The 21480-nt window shown below is 41.4% G+C and overlaps 1 protein-coding gene across 1 annotated transcript in view; it reads left to right on the plus strand.

The window, feature by feature from the left end:
• Positions 1–21480, plus strand: part of LOC103380484 (nesprin-1) — a 43961-nt gene that overhangs the window by 12296 nt on the left and 10185 nt on the right. The window contains 56 exon segments of the mRNA XM_025061769.1: positions 55–231; positions 338–603; positions 795–2955; positions 3286–3623; positions 3720–3864; positions 3972–4190; positions 4577–4845; positions 4928–5093; positions 5209–5364; positions 5489–5641; positions 5747–5929; positions 6027–6164; positions 6264–6449; positions 6528–6650; positions 6782–6964; positions 7053–7196; positions 7311–7499; positions 8336–8476; positions 8789–8902; positions 9002–9163; positions 9458–9652; positions 9736–9906; positions 11099–11290; positions 11433–11564; positions 11745–11845; positions 11952–12105; positions 12190–12318; positions 12413–12568; positions 12641–12850; positions 13042–13143; positions 13257–13376; positions 13496–13696; positions 13823–13996; positions 14373–14504; positions 14635–14831; positions 14978–15110; positions 15285–15467; positions 15619–15768; positions 15947–16123; positions 16210–16365; positions 16494–16649; positions 16749–16919; positions 17067–17200; positions 17298–17505; positions 17644–17826; positions 17918–18064; positions 18148–18302; positions 18424–18571; positions 18686–18780; positions 18867–19101; positions 19211–19405; positions 19506–19631; positions 19811–19966; positions 20592–20750; positions 21021–21187; positions 21281–21443. Coding sequence (XP_024917537.1) covers positions 55–231; positions 338–603; positions 795–2955; positions 3286–3623; positions 3720–3864; positions 3972–4190; positions 4577–4845; positions 4928–5093; positions 5209–5364; positions 5489–5641; positions 5747–5929; positions 6027–6164; positions 6264–6449; positions 6528–6650; positions 6782–6964; positions 7053–7196; positions 7311–7499; positions 8336–8476; positions 8789–8902; positions 9002–9163; positions 9458–9652; positions 9736–9906; positions 11099–11290; positions 11433–11564; positions 11745–11845; positions 11952–12105; positions 12190–12318; positions 12413–12568; positions 12641–12850; positions 13042–13143; positions 13257–13376; positions 13496–13696; positions 13823–13996; positions 14373–14504; positions 14635–14831; positions 14978–15110; positions 15285–15467; positions 15619–15768; positions 15947–16123; positions 16210–16365; positions 16494–16649; positions 16749–16919; positions 17067–17200; positions 17298–17505; positions 17644–17826; positions 17918–18064; positions 18148–18302; positions 18424–18571; positions 18686–18780; positions 18867–19101; positions 19211–19405; positions 19506–19631; positions 19811–19966; positions 20592–20750; positions 21021–21187; positions 21281–21443 — 11376 coding nt within the window.

Consider the following 21480-nt stretch of genomic DNA (forward strand, 5'->3'; position numbering starts at 1 on the left):
AATGTTCTCTAAAGTTCATAAATATACTTACAAAACAAATTAATTTATTGGAAGATTGAGGAGAGGATGTCTAGTGCACAGGAGCTTTCAGAGGGCTGGAGGGAAATCAAGGAACAAAAACAGGATCTTAACAGCCTGTTCCAGGACATTGAGCAGCAGCTCCTAAGCCTCTCCAGAAGACCTGCAGAGCTGGAGACCAAGATAGCACAGAACATGCTGTCACAGGCCAAGGTAGGGACTGTAAATGCATCACTGGTCTCTGTTTGACGACAGAACGTCTTACTGCTCGGGTGTGTTCACTGTCAACCTCCTAAACTGGGTGTTTCATGTCACTCAGGAATGCAGCCAACTACTGCAATCTAAACAAACTATCCTGACCAAAATGACCGAGACCGTGAGCAAGTTGACCGGTGGCCAGGACTCTCCAGAGCATATGGAACTTGACCGTCTGAGTCACTCCTGGCTGGAGCTCTGCCACCAGGCCAACAAGCTGCAGAGTCAGAGAGAGGAGGATCTGCTAAGGGCTAAAGAATATCATGACTGCATCTCTGCTGTGGAAACACTTTTTGAACAGGTTTCCAAAGAGTGGGACAACCTTGCCAGGTAAGGTTTTGTACATGGATCATGTGGTATTATGTGTATTTTGTCATTCACTTTTTAATAAAATTTGGTAATGTAGCTCTGTGCATTTTAACATGTGAGCACATTGTAGTATTGAGAACTGCTCTTCCTTGCTCCCAGAGTCCTCGCTTTCCTTGTATTCAACTTAAGTATTTTTTGTTATTTCCCCATAGAACTGATGCTGAAAGTTCATCTCAGCACTTGGAGGCTTTGAGAAAACTAGGTGTTACACTGGAAGAACAAAAAGGAGCTCTTGAGGACCTCAAGGAGCAGAAACACAAAGTCATCCAGAATTTGAACTTGGATGATAAGGAGCTGGTAAAAGAGCAAATAAGTCACTTTGAGCAGAGATGGTCTCAGATGCAAAACCTAATTGAGAGCAAGATCCATGACTCCGTGGTGACTCTCGAAGACATGAGTCAGGTCGAGGCTCGTCTCAAAGAGGCTCGTGACTGGGCTGAGGAGCAGCAGCCCGCCCTGTCTGAGGCAATGAAGATGAGTCCTCCACCTGAACTGGCTCAGAGCTTCCTGTTTGACCATCTGAGCATCTGCAGCGAACTGGAGGCCAAGCAGCTCCTGCTGGCCCAGGCCATGACTGATGCAGACAGAGTGCTGGCTCGCCTGGGCCTGAGAGAACGTCAACATTTGCTACAACTGATTTCTGATACTCAATCTGAGGTGGAATCTCTTAGTGTGAAAGTGGTGCAGCGTCGGAAACACCTCAGCAAAGCTTTCACAGAGAGGACACAGTTCCTGATGGCAGTGAGTCAGTCCATTTCCTGGGTACAGCAGAATGAGAAGAAGGCCCAAGCAGAGGATTATATTGCTTTACTACCTGATGACTTGGTCAAGCAGGTCAGAATCTGCAGGAACATCCAGAGCAGTCTGAAAGCCTATCAGAGCGAGCTAACCTCTCTGTGGTCTCAGGGCAGAGATCTGATGAGAGACGCCAGTGAGGAAGAAAGAAACGAGATCCTCACAAAGTTACAGGAGTTGCAAAACATTTTTGACAAAACCCTACACAGATGTGGACAGAAACTCCAGGAGCTCGAAAAGGTTCTTGTTTCCAGAAAATATTTCAAGAACGATCTGGAGAAAATATGCCAGTGGATAAAACAAGCAGACATAGTCACATTTCCTGAAATAAATCTAATGGTGGGAGATGCTGAATTGGAAGCCCAGCTGCTGAAGTATCAGCTGATAGTGGAGCAGGCCATCGAATACGAAAACCTACTACTGATTGTACAAAGAGCTGGTCAGGAAATATTACCGACTCTGAATGAAGTCGACCACTGCTACTTGGATGAAAAACTCAACACGCTCCCCCAACAGTACAACAACATCTTAGCATTAGCCAAAGAGAAACAGGAGAAAATCCAGCAGACTATTCTTACGAGAAACGAGTATGTCTCTTTCATAGATGTCACTCATAAAGCTCTCAAAGAGCTTGAAGAACAGTTCAATAATCTTGGCACTCAGCCTGTAGGGCTAGAGACAGAAGAAGTTGTCAATTTGCAGAGAGATTATAGATCCCTTCAGGCAGACCTGTGCAACCTGGGTCTGGCTGTGAGCGAACTCAACCAGAAGAAAGAGGGTTTTCGCAGCACTGGTCAGCCGTGGCGCCCAGAGGAGATGACCCAGCTGGTGAGCCTTTATAATGGCCTCAAAAGGTTGGTGGAACAAAAAGTTGAGCATCTGGGTGAAACCTTGGAGTCTTTTGAAGACCATAAAGCAATGGCCATGCAGGTTGACTTTGAGTTGAAGTCCACCAAAGAGCAGTTGGTCAAAGTCAATGCTGAGACCCAGTCTGCTGAGGAGAGGCTGAAGAACTACCACGCTCTTGCTGGAAGTCTCCAGAGTGCCAACTCTCACTTGTCAAGACTCATGGAGCAGATGGACTCTCTTGCACCTCGTGTAGACCAAGCAGCTCATGATGCCTCTAAGGAACAAGTGGTTCTGTGGCAGGAGGAGCTGAGGTCCCTGCAGGCGGCTGTAGGAGATCTCATAGAAGAGTGTGAGAACAGGTTTATTCAAAGCAAAGACTTTGAGACAGAGATGAAGAGGACTCTGGACTGGCTGGAGCACGTCAGGAACGACCTAGGATGTGCTATAATTGTTGATGTGAGGGTGGAAAAGGTTCAGGAGGAGATCAGGAAGCAGCAAATCATGCAGGAGGAGGTGCAGTCCAGACTGAGAATCGTGGCTGCTCTCAGCAGCAGGGAGAAACAGAAATATACCAGTGCTAATGAGCTTGTACCTGCACAAGTAGATACCAGCCTGGAGGAAATGGCAAAGTTGCAGGCTGATGTTCAAAAAGCACTTTGCGCAAAACAGGTAAGAACATAAATATGAAATTGAATGGGGCTGTCAGTAGATAAAAGAGATAGATTTTCTGATTAATCACATGGTAGCTGTTGGTTAACTAATCACGATTAATCATAATTAATCAAGATAAATGTATTCCTAAATATGACCAAAAAAAAAACAACAAATAACAGCAGTTAGATATATGTGTTTAACCCCTGTTTAATTGGTTTACCAAACCTGTTAACATTCTAGCGTACTTGTTTTAGTCTAGTCTACAGGGTACTGCAGATAATTTACACATTACAAAAAATGCAAACATGTTGTAATTTCCTTCTTTTTTATTGTGCCTGTCTGAAGATCACTCTGGAGGAAGCCTTGGACTTGTGTCAGAGGTACCACTTCAGGATGCAGTCGGCCTGTGAGTGGCTCGAAGATGCCGTGTCCTTCCTACAGCAGGCCAGCTTGGGTGTAGATGTGGAGAACTATGAAGAGTGTCTCCAGCAGCAGGGGGAAATCATAGCCACAGAGCAAGAGTTCCTCATTCACTTGGAGGAACTGCAGACACTGCTGCCACAGCTGGAGAACCTGGTCAACCCTGTAGCAAAAGAGCAGCTGAAGGTCAGTGTGGAATCGGCACGGCAGAGGGGCTCGGAGGTCCGAGACCAGCTCCAGTGTCATCAGGATGTCTTACAAAGGTAGATAAAGATCATAATGCTTACACTTCAAACACTTGTCTCTTGTATGGATGTTCTTTGGTTAATGCCATTTTATTTGCCTTTTTTGTATTTCAGTTGTGTGACTCAGTGGAAATCATACCAAGATGCAAGACAGACAGTCATTGAAATTATGAATGAGGCTGAGAAAAAGCTGACTGAATTTTCTACAGCAAAGGCTGCCACAAGTGAAGAGGCTGAGGAAAAGCTGTGCAGTCATCGGGTAAAGAAAGACAAAAATACTTAACTTCTGTGTATAAAATAACACACCACGTGAGTAAATACTTTAAATATTATAATGTTTTCTGTATTCATATGTTATCGTTTTAGTCCCTTGTGTCGCTGGTGAATAGCTTTCAAGAGAAACTGAGTGGTCTAGAGGAGCAGGCAGCTCAACTGGAGCTGGTGGGCAGCGATGCCAGCAAAGCAACAATCAGTCGCTCAATGACCACCGTGTGGCAGCGCTGGACACGACTACGCAGTGTGGCCAGAGGACAGGAGAGAGTCCTTGAGGACACTGCACAGGAATGGAGGACTTTTAGAGAGAAGGTATGAAGTGGGGGTGTTATCATGTGTATCTGTAGCATAAAATTGTAAATGTACACATATAGGACTTATGATTGTTGTCACTATACCCACATTGTGCTATTGGCACCAGTACCAATGTGTGTTTCAATACTTTTCCAAATAAAAGGAGAACACAATTTTAGAACTTTGTATTAAATTAATTAAAGTTTTCTTCATATCTGCCAGACACATACAGTAGAAGCACTTTTGACACTCATGAGTCAAACACTACTAAGGACAGAAAGATGCTTTAAAAAACATCCCTGCCATTACATGTCATGAGCAGTGTGTCACACTGAGTCATGATAATATCACAAAACATGTTCTGTTTTTGTTCATGTACAACACCTCATTATTGTTTTTTACAGATGGTGAAGGTGAGAGCCGTCTCTGATGAGCTCCAGAGTCGTTTCCCTGACAGCGCGGTAGAAAAAGCCTCCAAAGCCACTCTGCAGTCACTGTTAGACCAACATGACTTGTTGAGCCAGGACTTGGAGAGAGAGCTGTCCTCTCTCACTCTGCTCCGTCAGTACGCCCTTAGCTTGTTGCATGATGTGGAAGTGCCATCACCGACAAATGAACAAGATGAGCTGCCCAGCCTTAAGGAGATCAGGGCTGTGCAAGGCCAAATGGAAAGGTAGTGAGAAGATCATCTTCTTTCATTTTTAGATAATTTGTTTACACATTTAATATTAGTATTTAATTGTATTTGTCTCCAGCCTTTTGACTCAGTCCAGAACTAAACGTGCTCAAGCAGCTCAGGAACTCAGGGACAGAGAGGAAGTGGAGAAGGAACTGAGTGTAGTGAAAGCCTGGATCCAAGAGACCAGGGAGCTTCTTCTTAATCCAACACCTGACATTGATTCCCTCCTGCAGGAGCTCGAGGTAACACTATTATTAAAAATATTTAGAACCATCATTGAATATTTTTCTTTAAGACCTATAATTTACAACAAATGCTTACAAAAATAGACGCATTTTATGTGTTTGTTTTGAATAGATTGTACATGGAGATGTCATCACTTATCGACATAATGTGGATAAATTAGCGGAGCAGCAACAAAGCAAATACCTTGATCTCTACACTATTCTACCTTCTGAAATCTCAATGCAACTAGCTGAGGTCTCACTTGCACTGGGTGCCATTGAGGATCAGGTATTTTTCCAGTCAATATCCATAAATAAATACTAGTCTGAGATTCGATCTTTGCTCATTTTACATTGAGGAAAATATGTGTTATAAACATTTGTTCATTGTATGATTCTTTCACGTGTTCCAGGTTCTTTTTAAAGAGAGAGAAATCCAGAAAACCAGAGAAATAAAAGAAGACTTCAGCAATAGAATCCATGACATCTCAGAGAAACTCAAAACAATTGCTGCTAAATTTAAGGAGAAATCTCCAGATGTCGATCACGCCAAAGAAGAAGTAAAGGTGGGTCGTATTTGTTTGCTTTTTTTTTTTTTAAAAACTGTAGTTTTTAAAACATCCATCATTAAGGTTATTTTGAGATCAAAATCCTTTCACTCATTTTCGCAGAGTCTCGCAGAAGACCTGGATGGTTGTGGTCGAACCCTGACAGAACTGGAATCTGCTGTGCAGGACTTTGGCCGCAGGAACCCCCTGTTGGCCAAACAGTTGAGTGACGCTATCAGCAAACTCTCAGAGATGCATCACCAAACCTCACGTCTGGCAGACTGCAGGAACAACTGGCTCAAAAAGGTTTGTTTTGTGTCAAACTGTCAATCACTTGGGTGAAGCTATTTTACAATTAGGACTGATTCTCAGTTGAAATGTTCTTATTTAACTTATTTTCTAGGCCATGTGCTACCTTGATGAGTATAATGAGATGCTTGACTTTATTGTGCGGTGGTCGGAAAAAGCCAAAAGTCTGGTAAAGGCAAACATCATCTGGAACTCATCTGTTCATCTGCAGGAGCAGATACGCATGTATCAGGTCACTTAGAATCTAATATTCAGTCCGAACATATAGTAGAAGTGTTTGTATGTTTGATTATTTCCCTTCTTACTCTTTTTGATTGTTGTGGTTTTTTAGGCTGTCTTGCGTGAGTCTCGGGAGCTCCATGGAGACCTGGAGTCAATGGCTGAGAAAGTGGAGCTCCTGTCTGAGGTGCTGCAGGTGAAATCCATGAGCCAACAGCTTTCTGAGCTCAGTCGACACACTGAAGAACTCCAGCAAAGCATCCGGATTCGACTGCAGAGTTTGGAGGATGCAAATAAGGTACAGAAGAAACAAAACTAATTATATTATTAAAGCAAAAAATTGCAATCATTAAAGACTTTGTTGTTTTTTTTTCAGAGTATGGAAGCCCTGGAGCAGGAGGTCAAGTCGTTACATGTTGCCTTGGAACAGGTCCAAGCGACCCTGACCTCTCCAGAGTTAGCACGTCAGAGTCTTAAAGAACAGCTGACTCAGAGACAGGTTAATGAACAACAATAAAGAAATATGGTTATATACCGGGCAATTTATCACAGAGACTCTTGTCTGCGTTTTTGCACGAGACAGACCTTTTAATTTCAATGACTTGTTCTCCTATTTTTGTTTTTTTCCAGCGTCTGTTGGCAGATATGGAGAGCTTCAAACAACAGGTCCAAGCAGTACAAATGTGTCAGAGCACTCTGCAGGTCCCAGAGGAGGTGATGCCCAACCTCGCCATTTGTCGTACAGCTCTGCGTCTGCAGCAGGAAGCCAGTCAGCTGCAGCATGTGGCCATTCAGCAATGTAACATCCTGCAGGTACAGTGGAGGGCAGTATTATGTCAAATACCATGGTATTATACAGTGGCAGCTAACGTGGTGTGTATACTTTGTGTTTCTTGTACAGGAGGCAGTGGTGCAGTATGAGCAATATGAACAGGAAGTAAAGGACTTACAGGTTCTGATTGAGGAGGCACACCGCGTCATCCAGGATCGACCAATTCCCTCCAGTAGCATCCAGGAGCTCCAGGCACAGATTCTTCACCATGAAGTACAAAACTAAATTTATAGAGTTGATCAAATATTAAATAAGACCACAGGTAAAACTTAAACATTTTTAATTGAAGAAAAGGCCATAATCTTGGTATATTGTAAATTTGAATAGGAACTTGCCCAGAAGATCAAGGGTTACCAGGAGCAGATCGCTTCACTCAACTCCAAGTGTAAGATGCTGGCAGTAAAGGCAAAACATGCCACCATGCTGCTGACTGTGACTGATGTGGAAGGACTTCCTGAAGGACTGCAGGAGGTGGAAGGAGATAAATCAAAGAAATCAGCAGCACAAACTGTTATGGTAGCACAATATGTCTTTGTGATTGACTTTTCTGAAACTAATTAACCCCTTAAGTCACTCTTTTAGTGTGGTGTGCATTAGTCTCAACTTTACCCTGTAGTTTTTCTATTTTATTAAGACAATATCACAAAGTTAGATTTAGTTTGAAAACATGCACAATTCATACAAGCATTCTGAGGAATCGCTGAGTTAAAGTGGCATTATTGAAGAACTAGTTGAAGTTTGTTTGACTAAAACTAATTTGGACTTTTTTTCTTAAACTTCTTGGCTGCAACCCTTCAATTGGACGTTTCTGATGAAACTGTCTTTGTTTTAGGTTTTTACTCTGATTAATCACAGTGCAACTGTAGATTAATCAAGTTAAATCAATATTCCTTAATATGATACACTTTTTATGTATACTGCAGGAACAGTTAGACAGATTAGAGCAAGTTAAGTCAAGTCAATTATATTTGTCAGGCCTTACAATGAAACCTGTAAAAAATGGAGGAATGTCTACAAAGTCAGTATTTTATTAGGTTAAAATGACTTTACATGCATTTAAACTAAATAAATGCATTAAAATGAAATAAATTGATTTAATTAAACAATTATTGTGCTAATTGTGACAGCCCTATAATAAAGATTTTCAGAAGGAGGCATAGTTTAACTGGTGTTAGCTTGGCTACAGCAGAGACGATTGCACACCACTGCAGTTTTGAATCCCTTTTATTTGACTGACTTAATCTTCCACTTGCTTTCATTGTAAAATGTGTTTTTATGACACATTACATATAACTCATCTTTTGAAATCCTTTTCTGTCGGCTCCCCTGTTTTTTTTTGCATGGCGTGTCAGATGACTGCTGGCCGTTGTCACACCCTGCTATCTCCTGTAACTGAGGAGTCTGGGGAGGAGGGCACTAACAGTGAGCTCTCCTCTCCTCCTGTCTGTCGCTCTCCTTCTCCCATCACTTACGCTGAAGCTTCTATTACCAAGGTATCTGCTTTCTCTGGCACTCTCAGAAACTTTTCCTATTAGTCCTCGTTTTCCTTTCATGAAACGTACACATATATGTCACATATGTGTTTTTTTAATCATCCTTTAATTTTTCTGCACCAAACTACTAAATTAGGAACTGCAATTACCAACAAAGGAAATGTCAACAAAAGAATGGAAGCAATAAACCTTTACTAATCTTTCCCTGCATTAGGAAAACCAAATCTGAAGTTTCTGTTTTGTTATGTACTGTATGTTTTCCTCTTATTTGTCTGCTGTACTACAAACTGCTAATTGATTCTTTTTCTTAAGATGGGAAGGGGAACTCTCACAAGAGCTCCAATTCAAGAATTGTACGACCCCACATTTGAGTCTGTGGCTAACTTAGATGACTTGCAGCGCTCATGGGAGACATTGAAGAATGTGGTATGTGTTCAGTACATCTGTTAGTATCGTCAATGACTTTTAACATGTCCTTTTTGTGTTTTACACTCTTCTCTTGTACTTCATGTGGTCTTTAAACAGATCAGTGAGAAGCAGAAGTCTCTGTATGAAGCGCTAGAAAAACAACAACACTACCAGGGTTCGCTTCAGTCTATCTCTTCTAAGATGGAGGCACTGGAGGCAAAACTGAGTGAACCTCTGGAGACAGATAAAAGTCCAGAATCACACATTAAGGCTCATGATGTGAGTTTAATACAACACAAGTTTGGATGGATACATTTAAAAAAATAACTTTTTTTGTTTCTCCTTGTTAAAAATGTACAACGTACACATTTATATTAGGTAAAATGTATTAGCTGAACATATAGACGTCCCCAGTGACCCACTGTCATTGTCACAACCAAGTTTGATTTGTAATTTGAATCATGTTATTTAATCTACAGTGTTTATTTAAAAAAGAAAAAAAAACTAACTTGAGTCAACTTAGAAATGAAAATGATTTTAATAACAGTGTGTTTCTTGAACCTTTTCTTCAAGGGTCTGACTGAAGAGATCCTGACAGTGCAGGAGGAAATCGAGAGGCTGCAGAAAAACTTCACTGAAGACCTGGCTTCAAATGACGTGGACTCTGACATGGCTGAACAGCTGGCCATGCAAGCCTCACTTGCTGTGTTAGCCGAGAGGATGGCCACCATCCACATGAAAGCCACAGGCAAACAGCAAATCCTGGAGGTACAGTAGTGACAGGTGCTGCAGCAGTCAGTTTCCTCTGCATCTACATGGGTTTGAGTGATGTGTAATTTACTGTGTTCCAGGAACAGGTCAGTGACCGACTGGAGGGTCAGCGTCAGGTTCAGGCTGCACAGTTCTATCACTCTCAGGTGGACAGACTGGACCAGTGGTTGGTCAGTATGCGCAGTGCTGTTGCCTTCATCCTGGGACCCCAGGAGGAGACTGACGTAGAGGATCAGCTTGCTGAATGTCATGTAAGAGCTCCCTCTGCTGTCTAAATAGGGAGATGCAGGGACAACCGGACTTTTTTAAATGGCCGCTCAATGCTGTAAAGAAAGTCAGGAGCCCCTGTTAGGATACAGTGCATTTAAACTAATTTATTGTTTAATTGTTAATTTGTTAGTACTTGTTACTTGTTAATTTCTTGTTAGACATCTTTATCAGTTTGAATAAATTTACAGCTATTTTATACTAAAATTTATAGATGTATATTATATAAAATATATTATCCTGAACATGACTGAAAGTTGAGTGGAAATAGTTTAAATAGTACAAAAAACGGTATTTGTTTATGAGAATTAATCTCATGAAAATAGCTAAGCCATAAAGAAAAAAGAAAAAAATATGATGACATACAGCAAAAACAAACACTTAATAATAATAATAATCGTAATAAAATAATGTATTAGCCAAAATATTCATTTAAATGAATTCAGTTAAATTAACTGAAAATTGTGCTATAAATTTGCATAGTCTGAACTGGTTGAGGTTATTTTAAGTTATACTTTTATTCTTTATATAAATTTTCATTGTCATTTATTACATATGGATCGTCCCAGTAGACAGGATCCTTTTACTATAAGTAAACATGAGCATTAGCAGAGTTAAAGGTGCATTCAGATGACTTGCCCTCTAAGTAACTGTAGCACTGGTTTTAAGCAGATTATGCAGATGGCTCAGTGTGACTGGGACCAACTAGAAGCATAGGGCAGTATACAAGGTGGGTGTGGCCTTCAGGTGATTAATAGGTCCCTAAGTTGGCATTGGCAGTGCTGTTAATGCTGTTCGAATATCCCAGGAAGGGAAATCCAAGAGAACGTGAGGCGCAAAGCTGCTGCTTCCTGTTGGACCGAGGCTTTGTGTTGAGGAATTGTGGCTCTGAGTGTTGTCTTCACTGGGACATAAAATAACCAAGATCTACTGAGGACACCTTTTGTTCAGTTTTATAGACAGCATGTTTGCTCCTGATTGTGTAGGATTAGTGCTAATATGTTGTACAGGAGGCGAGGTCAGAGAAGTGGAGGAAGGATGATACTGCAGGGAAACTTCATCCTGTCCTGCAGCTGGGGAAAGCTGCTGGTGTAGTGTCCCCCACACTGTGTAGATAGTGGCTGTAGGTGGTGGGACATCATGTTTGAGCTGGCCTCTCTCCTGCTGCTCCTGCAGAATATGCTTCAAGAAATCGAAGAGAAGGTGGTGAGCCTGTCAGAGCTGTCCATGCACAGCGACAACCTGCTGCTGGAGGGACGGACGGAGACACGGGAGGACGCTGAGCTGTTGGCCACGAGGTTGAACACTTTAAAGAGCGGCCTGTTGGAGCTGCAGAGGATGCTACAAGACAAACAGAATAGCATCCAGGTAGGCTGGCTGCAGATGTTAGGTGGAGGTGGTGTTTGGTGAGCGTCTGCTCATCCATGTCATTATTATATATCTGGTTTATGTTTTGTTTCTTATGTATGTTTTTTTAATCATTTTCTAATGCTTTGGTCTGGTTCTAAAGGGGTCACTGCAGGACCAGACAGACAGTGAATCAGACTCTAGCCTCTCACAGAGTCCTAGTGTTCAGGAGTGGTTGGCCCAGGCCCAGACCACAAGGACACAGCAGCACCAGGACAGTCTTCAAAGACAGAGGGTATCACATCAGTTTTTTAAGTAAAGCAGAGAGCTATTTACAGGGCAAAAAATGTTGTGAATCTATTTATTTTTTCCATTGTATATATATATATATTTATATATATTAGTCTTAGTCACTTTGTTTGTTTGTTTGTTTTTGATGTGGATGTCATCTGTGTTTGTCATTTTTGCTCTGTAGGACCTGGAGGAGCAACTAGCAGAGCAGAAAAAGTTACTACAGTCAGTTGCAAGTAGAGGAGAGGAAATACTCATTCAACAGGCCTCACCCAGCAGTGCCAGGTAATGCATCACACTTTTAAATAAATTATTCAATAACTATATTGCAGCCAAAAAATTTTAATGCAAAATTTATATATTTTGTTTTTCTAATTCTTTTATTCTCCAGTACAACAGAGCCATTTTCTCCAGCAGCTTTGGGTGAGAGAGAGGCTCAGGCTTCACGAGAACAGATGAGACAGAGGTGGGAGAGTCTGAGATTAGAGCTGAAAACCAAACTGCAGCTTCTACAGAAAACCCTGGAGCAGGACCAGAAGCAGCTGGTAAAAACCAGTTGGATGTTGTTAAAGTGTAAAGTTTACGTCGTCTCTTCTAAACTAAAAATAGTCTGTTTTTCTGTTTTTCAGATTTACTCTCGAACTCCTCGTGTTACTACAACTGGTTCTCCTTTTAGAGGAGAGTCGCAAGCTGACAAATCATCTCTGAAGACTCTGTATGATAGCTTCAGACAGACAGTGGAAGACATGTCCTCACAGGTCTCACTGTTTTCTTAACAATAACAACCATAGGAATTGATTGCATATTAGATTTATTTCTTAAATGTGTCTGTGTGGTTTTGTGTGCCCAAAGCACGATGGTGATGAAACTCAGGTGTCTCAGATGGAGCAGCAGCTCTTCTCAGCTGTGACCTCAACCTCCTCCTGGCTGGATGGTGTGGAGAACAACGTTTTCACTGCGTCTGTGCTGATGGCTGAAAATACAGAGATACAACTTTTGAAGCAGGAGGTAAATTCAAACATCAGAGACTTTTAACAATACTGTAGTATTTCAATTAAGATTTTTTTTATTTCTCCACAGACATTAGAGAATGACGTGAGACATGTGACAGAGGAGGTAAAGCTCAGTCAGTCCTTACTAGTCCAATCTTCAGGTTTAAGATGCGAAGACCGGATGTTGCTAGAGGACAACCTGGAGTGTTTGAAAGAAAGATTAGGAGCTCTGGGAGGCGCTTTGAACGAGCACTGTGACAGCATGAGGAACAGAACACATGAACTCTCAGCCTACCAGGTTTGAATTACGTGTTATAAATACGGCTGTAAATATTAACATGCCGCAATAATTATTTAGTGAAATTAATCAGATTTAAATTTTTTAATTTGGTTTTAAACCCAGGGGGAGGTGCCCTAGTGTAATGTTGAATAACATTGTTATAACTTGTGTATTTGATGTATATTTCACCACATATTTCTCTTGTGTAGACTGAGCTACAGCTTCTCCAAACTGCTTTGATTGAAACCAAGTGCCAGATCCTACAGGCCTTAGCCGGAGCCATGGACAGACCAGCCTCAAAACAACTGGAGGTAATGTCAACTTCACAACAGTGGGGATCTCACTCAGATTGTATCTCCTCTCTTTCAAAGTGTCTTCTGTAACATGAGACAAGGTGATAATGTAATTAAGTTATTGATCGTAGGTCATTACCAGCGCAGAGGCGAGTCTGAAAGACTTTGAACAGAGAATCACAGAGCTCAAAACCAGAGGAGCGGCTCTACAAGTGGATCAAATATCAACAAACAAGTTACTGAAACTCCAGGTAATTAACAACGCTTTAGAATGAACGTGTCTTAATTTAATTTCACTTCATTTCATTTTATACAGAACATACCCTGTAAGTCAAACTTAACTTGTACCAAATTCTTTCTTTGATTTTAGGATTCATATGAGGAGCTGGTGATGACAGTTGGTTCCAGACGCAGTGGTTTGAACCAGAACATGGCTCTGAAGGAGCAGTATGAGCGTGCTCTGCAGGATCTGACCGACCTGGTGGACACTGCCATGGATAAGATGGACGCCGATCAGAGGATCATTGCCAACTCTGTGGAGGATGTCCAGAACCACCTGGACAAACATAAGGTTTGATTCATAAAGATCGCCATGTTAAACTGTCCAACTATTACCATCAGTTAAATAAGGTTAAGTGCTGGTAAAAATGACAGATTGATAAAGGATTACTGCTTCATGTCTGATTGTGTTTCCTAGGAGTTCTTCCAGGGCCTGGAGTCCCATATGATTTTAACAGAAACGTACTCAAGGAAAATCAGTGGCCTGATGCTTCCTAAGGAGAGCCAAACCTTGGAGGAGACACTGGCTGAGACTCAGTGTGTCCTGAAAAAGGCACACAGTAAAGGAGTGGAGCTGGAGCGTATCCTGGAGGTTAGCGACAGAACACAATTCACATAAACAATGATTTTATTTTAGTAATAAGACACATCTACATATGGGGGTTGACTGACATTTACCAAAATAAGCTACAAACTACATGTTTGTAGGTCATAAGTTGACAACATTTGCATTACTCAATAGGTTACACTGGTTTGTGAGAACTAATCTAACCAACCTGAAGGAATTATACTGTACATGTCTCAATGCCAAGGACAAAATTATGAATTATTATTATTTATTTATATGTATTTTTTTGCTACTTAATCAATAATCTACTTACGTTAAATGCAATACTTGTAAAGGGAAATACTACTGCTAAAACCAATAACCATTTTTATGGTTTTTATTGAATTTTATTAATATTCAGACCTGGTGCCGTTTGGTGCAAGATTACCAAATTCTGAATCGACATTTGGAGACAGTAGAAGGAAGTTTTCCTTCTTCCGGCTTGGTGGAGGAGACGGAAGCAAAACTAAATGACAGAATCTCATTGTATCAGGTACAAAGAAGTAAACGCTGCAGTCTGATCTCATTGTTTTAATGTAATTCTTTGTCCAACTCTTTTTTACAGATCATTATTCTGATTGTGTCTCCGTTGTCTTTTCATCTAACCCTCTTTCTTCTTCAAGAGCCTGAAGTGTAAACTCACAGAGCACCAGCACAAGCTGTATCAGGTACTAGATGAAGGTAAACAGCTCCTATCATCAGTTTGCTGTCCTGCACTGGAGAATCAGCTGGCTCTGCTGGGAGACCACTGGCTCAACAACACAGCCAAGGTCAACAAGGAGCTGCAACGACTGGAGGCTATTTTACAACACTGGACCAGGTCAGAAACACATCAGAGAATGTTACCTGGCAGTACTTTTAGCTTCTTTGCACAGCTTGTTGTTCAAGCAATTAAATATTTAATAAAATAAAATATTAATTTGTTTCAATTTCTCTGCATAACAAATGTGTCTTTCTTGCCTTTAGGTATCAGAGGGAGTGTGCAGAGCTGAGCGAGTGGTTGCAGTCTGCTCTAGAACGTCTTGAGTTTTGGAACACACAGGCTGTGTTGGTTCCACAAGAGCTGGAAAGTGTGCGAGACCATCTCTCTGCTTTCCTTGTAAGACTAAACAGTGTGTTCTGTTTCTCTGCATAATTGTTTTAGAATCTTTTTTAAATCAGTTGAAATTCAATACTTTCCCAAATTAGTTAATTTTGACATCCCTAGTTATAACTATTGTGATAATACTCATCATTCAACTGTTACTCTTATCTCTGTCACTGTCTGTCTTAGGAGTTCTCAAAAGAAGTTGAGGGAAAGTCCAGTCTGAAATGCTCAGTGGTGACTGAAGGAAATCAACTGCTACGTCTGAAAAAAGTGGACACTGTGGGCCTTCGCTCTGATCTGGGCCGCATCGACACACAATGGGCCGAGCTGCTTACACGTATCCCAGTGGTGCAGGAAAAGCTCCATCAGGTAATGTCACAGGAACCCAGATGAATCTGGGTGGGCTGCTTTAAGGCAAATAGGATTTACTGCTCTCTGCTGTGTCACTGGCAGCTGCTTGTCTATTTTCCACTCTCTGGTCATTTAATAAAAGAGACCAATGGGTTTTATTTTTCTTCAGATTCAAATGGAGAAGTTGGCTTCCCGTCATGCCATTTCTGAACTATTTAACTGGATATCCCTGATGGAAAATATCATTGAAGAAGATGAAGAGAACCTCAAAAGTGCAGTGGGGTCAAATGTAATTCAAGACTACTTGCAAAAATACAAGGTGTGTAACTTCATTGTAGATAGAGCAGTAATGAAAGTGTGACCTAAGAGACAGTCAGGTGGCCTACAACAGTCCCATTGTGTTTTTAAATCAGAAGTAACCATTCCATATACTCTGAGGTCATGGCATCAACCTCCAGTGTCTTCAATTCTGACTTGTTGTTGTTTTCTTGGTCCAGGGCTTCAGAGTAGACTTAAGCTGCAAGCAGCTCACTGTAGACTTTGTGAACCAGTCTGTGCCTCTGATCAGTGGTCAGGACGGTGAGAGCAAACGCAGTGATAAGACGGACTTTGCTGAACGACTGGGGGCCATTAACAGACGTTGGCAAATTCTACAGGGCCGCATCAATGAGAGGGTGAGACCTCGGTTGATGATGATGTGTATAAGGGGATATCTGGAGCTATTTATTGTAGTAATGTAATGATCACAATTAACATGCAGATCCAGTTTTTGGAGAACCTTTTGGAGATGTGGCTTGAGTATGAGAGCTGCATTCAGGCCCTAAAGTCCTGGATGACAACTCAAGAAGAAAGACTGAAGAGGAAACACAGAATAGAGGATTTGACATCGGTACAGAATGCTCTCAAAGACTGTCAGGTAAATCACTGTCTGTAAATATCTTCACTTCTTTATATCTTCCAACAGCTCTGTTCTGTCTCCACTTTGAATTTACTGTTTTTAGATACAAATATTATTTAACATACGATTTTTCTAAACTCTTTCAGGAAATGGAAGAGTTACTCAAGGAAAAGGAAAAAGAGCTAGAGAAAGTGGAGGAGCAAGGATGTGCTTTGGTTCAAAACAAGACTGATGAGGCCTGTGCTATTGTCATGGAGACCCTACAGTGTGTCAATCACACCTGGGCAAACCTGGACCACTTGGTAAGACTCCTCTGTGTTACAGCCCATTTTTTAATGTTGGTCTGTAGTGAAATCTATTAATTATGTTTTTGTCTCTTGGTCACTGTTTACCCTGAACAGATTGGACAACTGAAGATCAGCCTGACGTCAGTGCTGGATCAGTGGAGTCTGTACAAGCAAGCTTCAGAGGAGATCAATGGTTACCTGATGGAAGGACGGTACTCCGTGTCCCGTTTTCGCCTCCTCACTGGCTCCCTGGAGGCTGTTCAGCTGCAGGTGCAGAGTCTGCAGGTATATGCAAACAAATGCATTGAATAAATGTGTGAACGTGTATGTGCATTTGTATGCCACCTATAAACAATGTCTGGACACTGGAAACAGTTTGCTCTTGTATATCAAATTTAAAGAAAACCAAGTCACTACTTTATTCCATTCCAGGATTTGCAGGAGGAGCTAGAGAAACAGGAGAGCAGTGTGAGGAAATTTGGTGCTGTGACCCATCAAGTTCTGAAAGAGAGTCATCCGTCAGGGTCAGACTCACTTAACAATGCTCTAAAAGACATCAGTGCAAGGTATCCTCAAATATACAGGCATTTTCTTCAAGTGATTCATCCACTGAAGGAGTCAGTCCAATATGTTTGTGTATTTTTACTCTCTTTTCCCACTCAGATGGACTGGCCTACTTGAAGAGATTGCAGAGCGCCTAAGTAGCAGCAAAGCTCTGCTGCAGTTGTGGCAACGCTACAAGGATCTTTACGAGCAAAGCTGCAGCAGCATCCAGCAGCAGGAAGAAAAGGTCGACCAGCTCCTAAAGAGCAAAGACCACAGCAAAGACATCGCTGATGAGGAAGTTTCTAACAGGATCCAAGAATGCACAGTGAGTGAAACTATGTCTACACCACTGTGGGTATTGTTCATATCAAATCAACAATAGTAGGTTAGAAATAATTAGAGCTGCTAGTTGTAAAACAAAGTATTTTTGTGAGGCCTCAAGACTTTGTGTTTTTTGTCTTAGGAGTTGCTCAGGTCTCAGATTCCTATTCAGGCCTCCCTTCAGGTTCTGCAAAAGTTTGGAGATCAACTGAAACAGCAGGTTGACACATCAGCAGCATCAAACCTCCAGTCAGATCACCTCTCTCTCACGCAGCGCCTTGCTGCTGTGGAACAAATTCTTAACAGACAACTCACCACACTGCAAGTAAGTAAAAAAAACAAAAAAACAATTGCATTTATGTACAAATACTAATATGAGGTTCTGTTTTACTTATGTGTTCTTTTGTCTTCAACAGACTGGAGTTCAAGACTATGAAACCTTTAATGAGCAGTTGGACTCATTAGGCTCCTGGGTCACTGAAGCTCAGGAGGCTCTGAAGGTACAAGACCCCAATGGAGCCACTGATCTAACAGTCATCCAGACCTGCATGGATAAGCTCAAGGTATTTCTTGTTTACTTTTATGATAACTGTAGTCTAGTAAAGGCATTGTCAAAACTTTCCTTCATTTATCATTTATTCTGTAGCGGCTCATGCTGAAATTCAGTAGCATGGCCCCTGAACTGGAGCGCCTCAATGAGCTTGGTTACCGGTTGCCTCTTAATGACGCAGAGATCAAGCAGATGCAGAATCTCAACAGGAGCTGGTCAACAGCCTCTGCTCAGACGACAGAGAGATTCAGGTATGACAATCAAAATATTTAATATTTATATTCATATTTCTTTCCACTCTTCTTTTCATCTCGTCCTAATAACCTCAAGTTGTTTTCTTTATTTTCATATATTTTTAATATGTTCCTGCAGCAAGCTCCAGTCATACCTGCTACAGCAGCAGACTTTCCTGGAAAAGTGTGAGACGTGGATGGAGTTTTTGGTCCAAACTGAGGAGAATCTGGCGGTGGAAATTTCAGGGAACTATCAGAGTTTGATGGAACAACAAAGAACTCATGAGGTTGGAGTCCCTTACATTACACTGAATCTTGCTACGTGATGAATAGTGCTTTTTACAGTATGCATAATATTTATTTTAGTAATAGGCATAGTAAATATATTCTTTGTGCCCCAGTTATTCCAAGCAGAGATGTTCAGTCGGCAGCAGATTCTCCATTCCATCATTAGTGATGGACAGCGAATGTTGGAGCAGGGTCAGGTAGATGACAGGTAATCCTACATTAAAGTTATTCGTATACCATTATTTATCTTTTTTAAGCACAAATGCCTATTGACTATTACACTCTCTCTTTTAGAGATGAGTTCAATCTAAAGTTAGCTTTGCTGAGTAACCAGTGGCAGGGTGTGGTACGCCGTGCACAGCAGAGAAGGGGCATCATCGATGGGCTAATCCGTCAATGGCAACGCTACAGGGAAATGGTAGAGAAACTACGCAAATGGCTTTTGGAAGTTTCTCACCATGAGGAAATTCTTCAGTCTGGAACCACTGTTCCTTTGCAACAAGCCCGCTCGATGCTGGACACAATTCAGGTGAGATTATTTTATTGAATGAATTATTATTACGTGACATTACACAAGTATCTTTTAAAGGAAAGCTGAGATAATCCTGTGTCTGAATTTACTCTGATCTCTGGTATAGATGAAAGAAAAAGTGCTTCAGCGCCAGCAAGGCAGTTACATCCTGACAGTAGAGGCTGGCAGACAGCTGCTCCTGTCGGCTGATGGACGAGCGGAGACGTCGCTGCAGGCAGAACTTACAGACATCCAGGATCGATGGAAAAGAGCCAGCATGAGCCTGGACGAACAAAAAAAAGTACTAGCTACTTTGTTAAAGGTGAACAAAGCAGCCCCTGGTACACTATACTATATACAGATAGTTTTAATACTGTGGCAAACATGTTTGGGTCATGTGGTATACATTTCCTTATGTACAGGATTGGGAGAGGTGTGAGAGAGGTATAGGTGGATCGCTGGAAAAACTTCGAGCCTTTAAACGCCAGCTTTCTCAGCCACTTCCTGCGCACCACGAGGATCTTCAGGCCGAGCAGATGCGATGCAAGGTAAATGTCAAAGGAGTCACTTTTTAGCATTGAGAGGTGTTATATGTTCATAAGCTGAACAACATTGACCACACATTGACCTTTTAACTTTTGTATTACCTGTTTAGTTTAATTTTAAAGAAAAATGACATTGTTTTTAATAATACTGTACTTAAATGTCACTCATTAATAATTACTAGGAGCTGGAGAACACATTTGATGGATGGACAGGTGACCTGGCTCACCTCAGTGTTCTCAGAGAATCACTGTCTTGTTACATAAGCACTGAGGACTTGTCAGTTCTACAGGAAAGAGTCGAGCTGTTGCACAGACAGTGGGAAGAAATCTGCCACCAGGTACAGTGAACCACACAGCTTCTCGGTGATAATGATTGTATTACATGTTCAGTGACTGGTGAATGAAGCAACAGACGGGGACAGCAGCCAGTGGTTTAATTAGAACAAAACCATTGGTCCAACTGTAATCTCAGACATCATTTGGGTAGAAAGGAGCAGCAACCACTTCCCTCTGCTCGATGCTGTGGTTTTATGCAAAACTACTACCATAATAATCAGTTTTGAGTATCTGTGTTAAATTAAATTGTTTCATGAAGTTCTTTTTGTAGTACCAGGTATATTTATAAAAGTATATCAATAAAAAAATATATACATTATGTCATTGTGAATAGATTAAAACACATTACTTTCAAAGGAGTGGTAAGCAATATGAAACTGGTTTAAAAAAAACTGTCAGGTTTTTCTTCGTTGCGTAGCGTTGCATCCTGTTTGTAGCAGATAAAGCTAGACAGACAGGAAATGTGCAGAAACACACACCAGTGTTGTCATGCAACGTAACAAGACACAGTGCAGTCAACTGTGTACCCTCTGCCTTTTTTTATGCTGGGCAGTTTTTATTTTATTTTCCTACAGCAGTTGTTTTTGTTCATATCATGACTGTTAATGCACACGTGTGCCTTTGCAGCTCTCTCTGCGAAGGCAGCAGGTGAGCGAGAAGCTTAATGAGTGGACTGTGTTCAACGACAAGTACAAGGAACTCTGCGAGTGGCTTACCAACATGGAGGGCAAGGTCTCGCAGAATGGTGACATCAGTATTGAAGAGATGATTGAGAAGCTTCGTAAGGTAATTAAGGATTTATGGATAAATAAGAAATAAACTGTTGTCATTTAATGATATATTTTTCATGGAAACGTTTGTTTCATGTCCCCAGTAATTAAGTCATTTAATGTGTTGCAAAAACAGAAATATAAATAGTCTGTATATATGTTGTGAATTGATACCCTTTTGCACATATGTAACTATAAATGGGGGTTACTTTTACAAAACACTGCAATATTATAAAGTAAAAAATCTTGTTTTCAATCAGTATGAAATCAATGCAATGTTTGGCAGGATTACCAGGAGGAGATCACTGCAGCAGAGGACAACAAATTACGGCTGCATCAGCTGGGAGAACGTCTGGCCAAGGCCAGCCACCAGAGCAAGGCCGCAGAGATCGAACAAAAACTCAGTAAAGTCAGTGACCGCTGGCAACATCTGCTGGATCTCATCGGTGCCAGGTTAGGAGACAAACCCAAGACACTCACAGCACCATCAGCCAACCCAGCTAATTCAAAACTGACTCCTTTTAATAATTTTCTGTTTAACAACAGAGTTAAAAAATTGAGAGAAACTCTGGTGGCAGTGCAGCAGCTGGATAAGAACATGAGCTGCCTGCGCTCCTGGCTGGCTCACATTGAAACAGAACTGTCTAAACCCATCACCTATGACTCATGTGACTACCAGGAGATTCAGAGGAAGCTTGATCTGCAGCAGGTAACCCAATGTAGTTTATATTTGTAAATTGTTTTAG

This window comes from Cynoglossus semilaevis, chromosome 1 (assembly GCF_000523025.1).
Source record: "Cynoglossus semilaevis isolate Cse_v1.0 chromosome 1, Cse_v1.0, whole genome shotgun sequence".
Lineage (NCBI taxonomy): Eukaryota > Metazoa > Chordata > Actinopteri > Pleuronectiformes > Cynoglossidae > Cynoglossus > Cynoglossus semilaevis.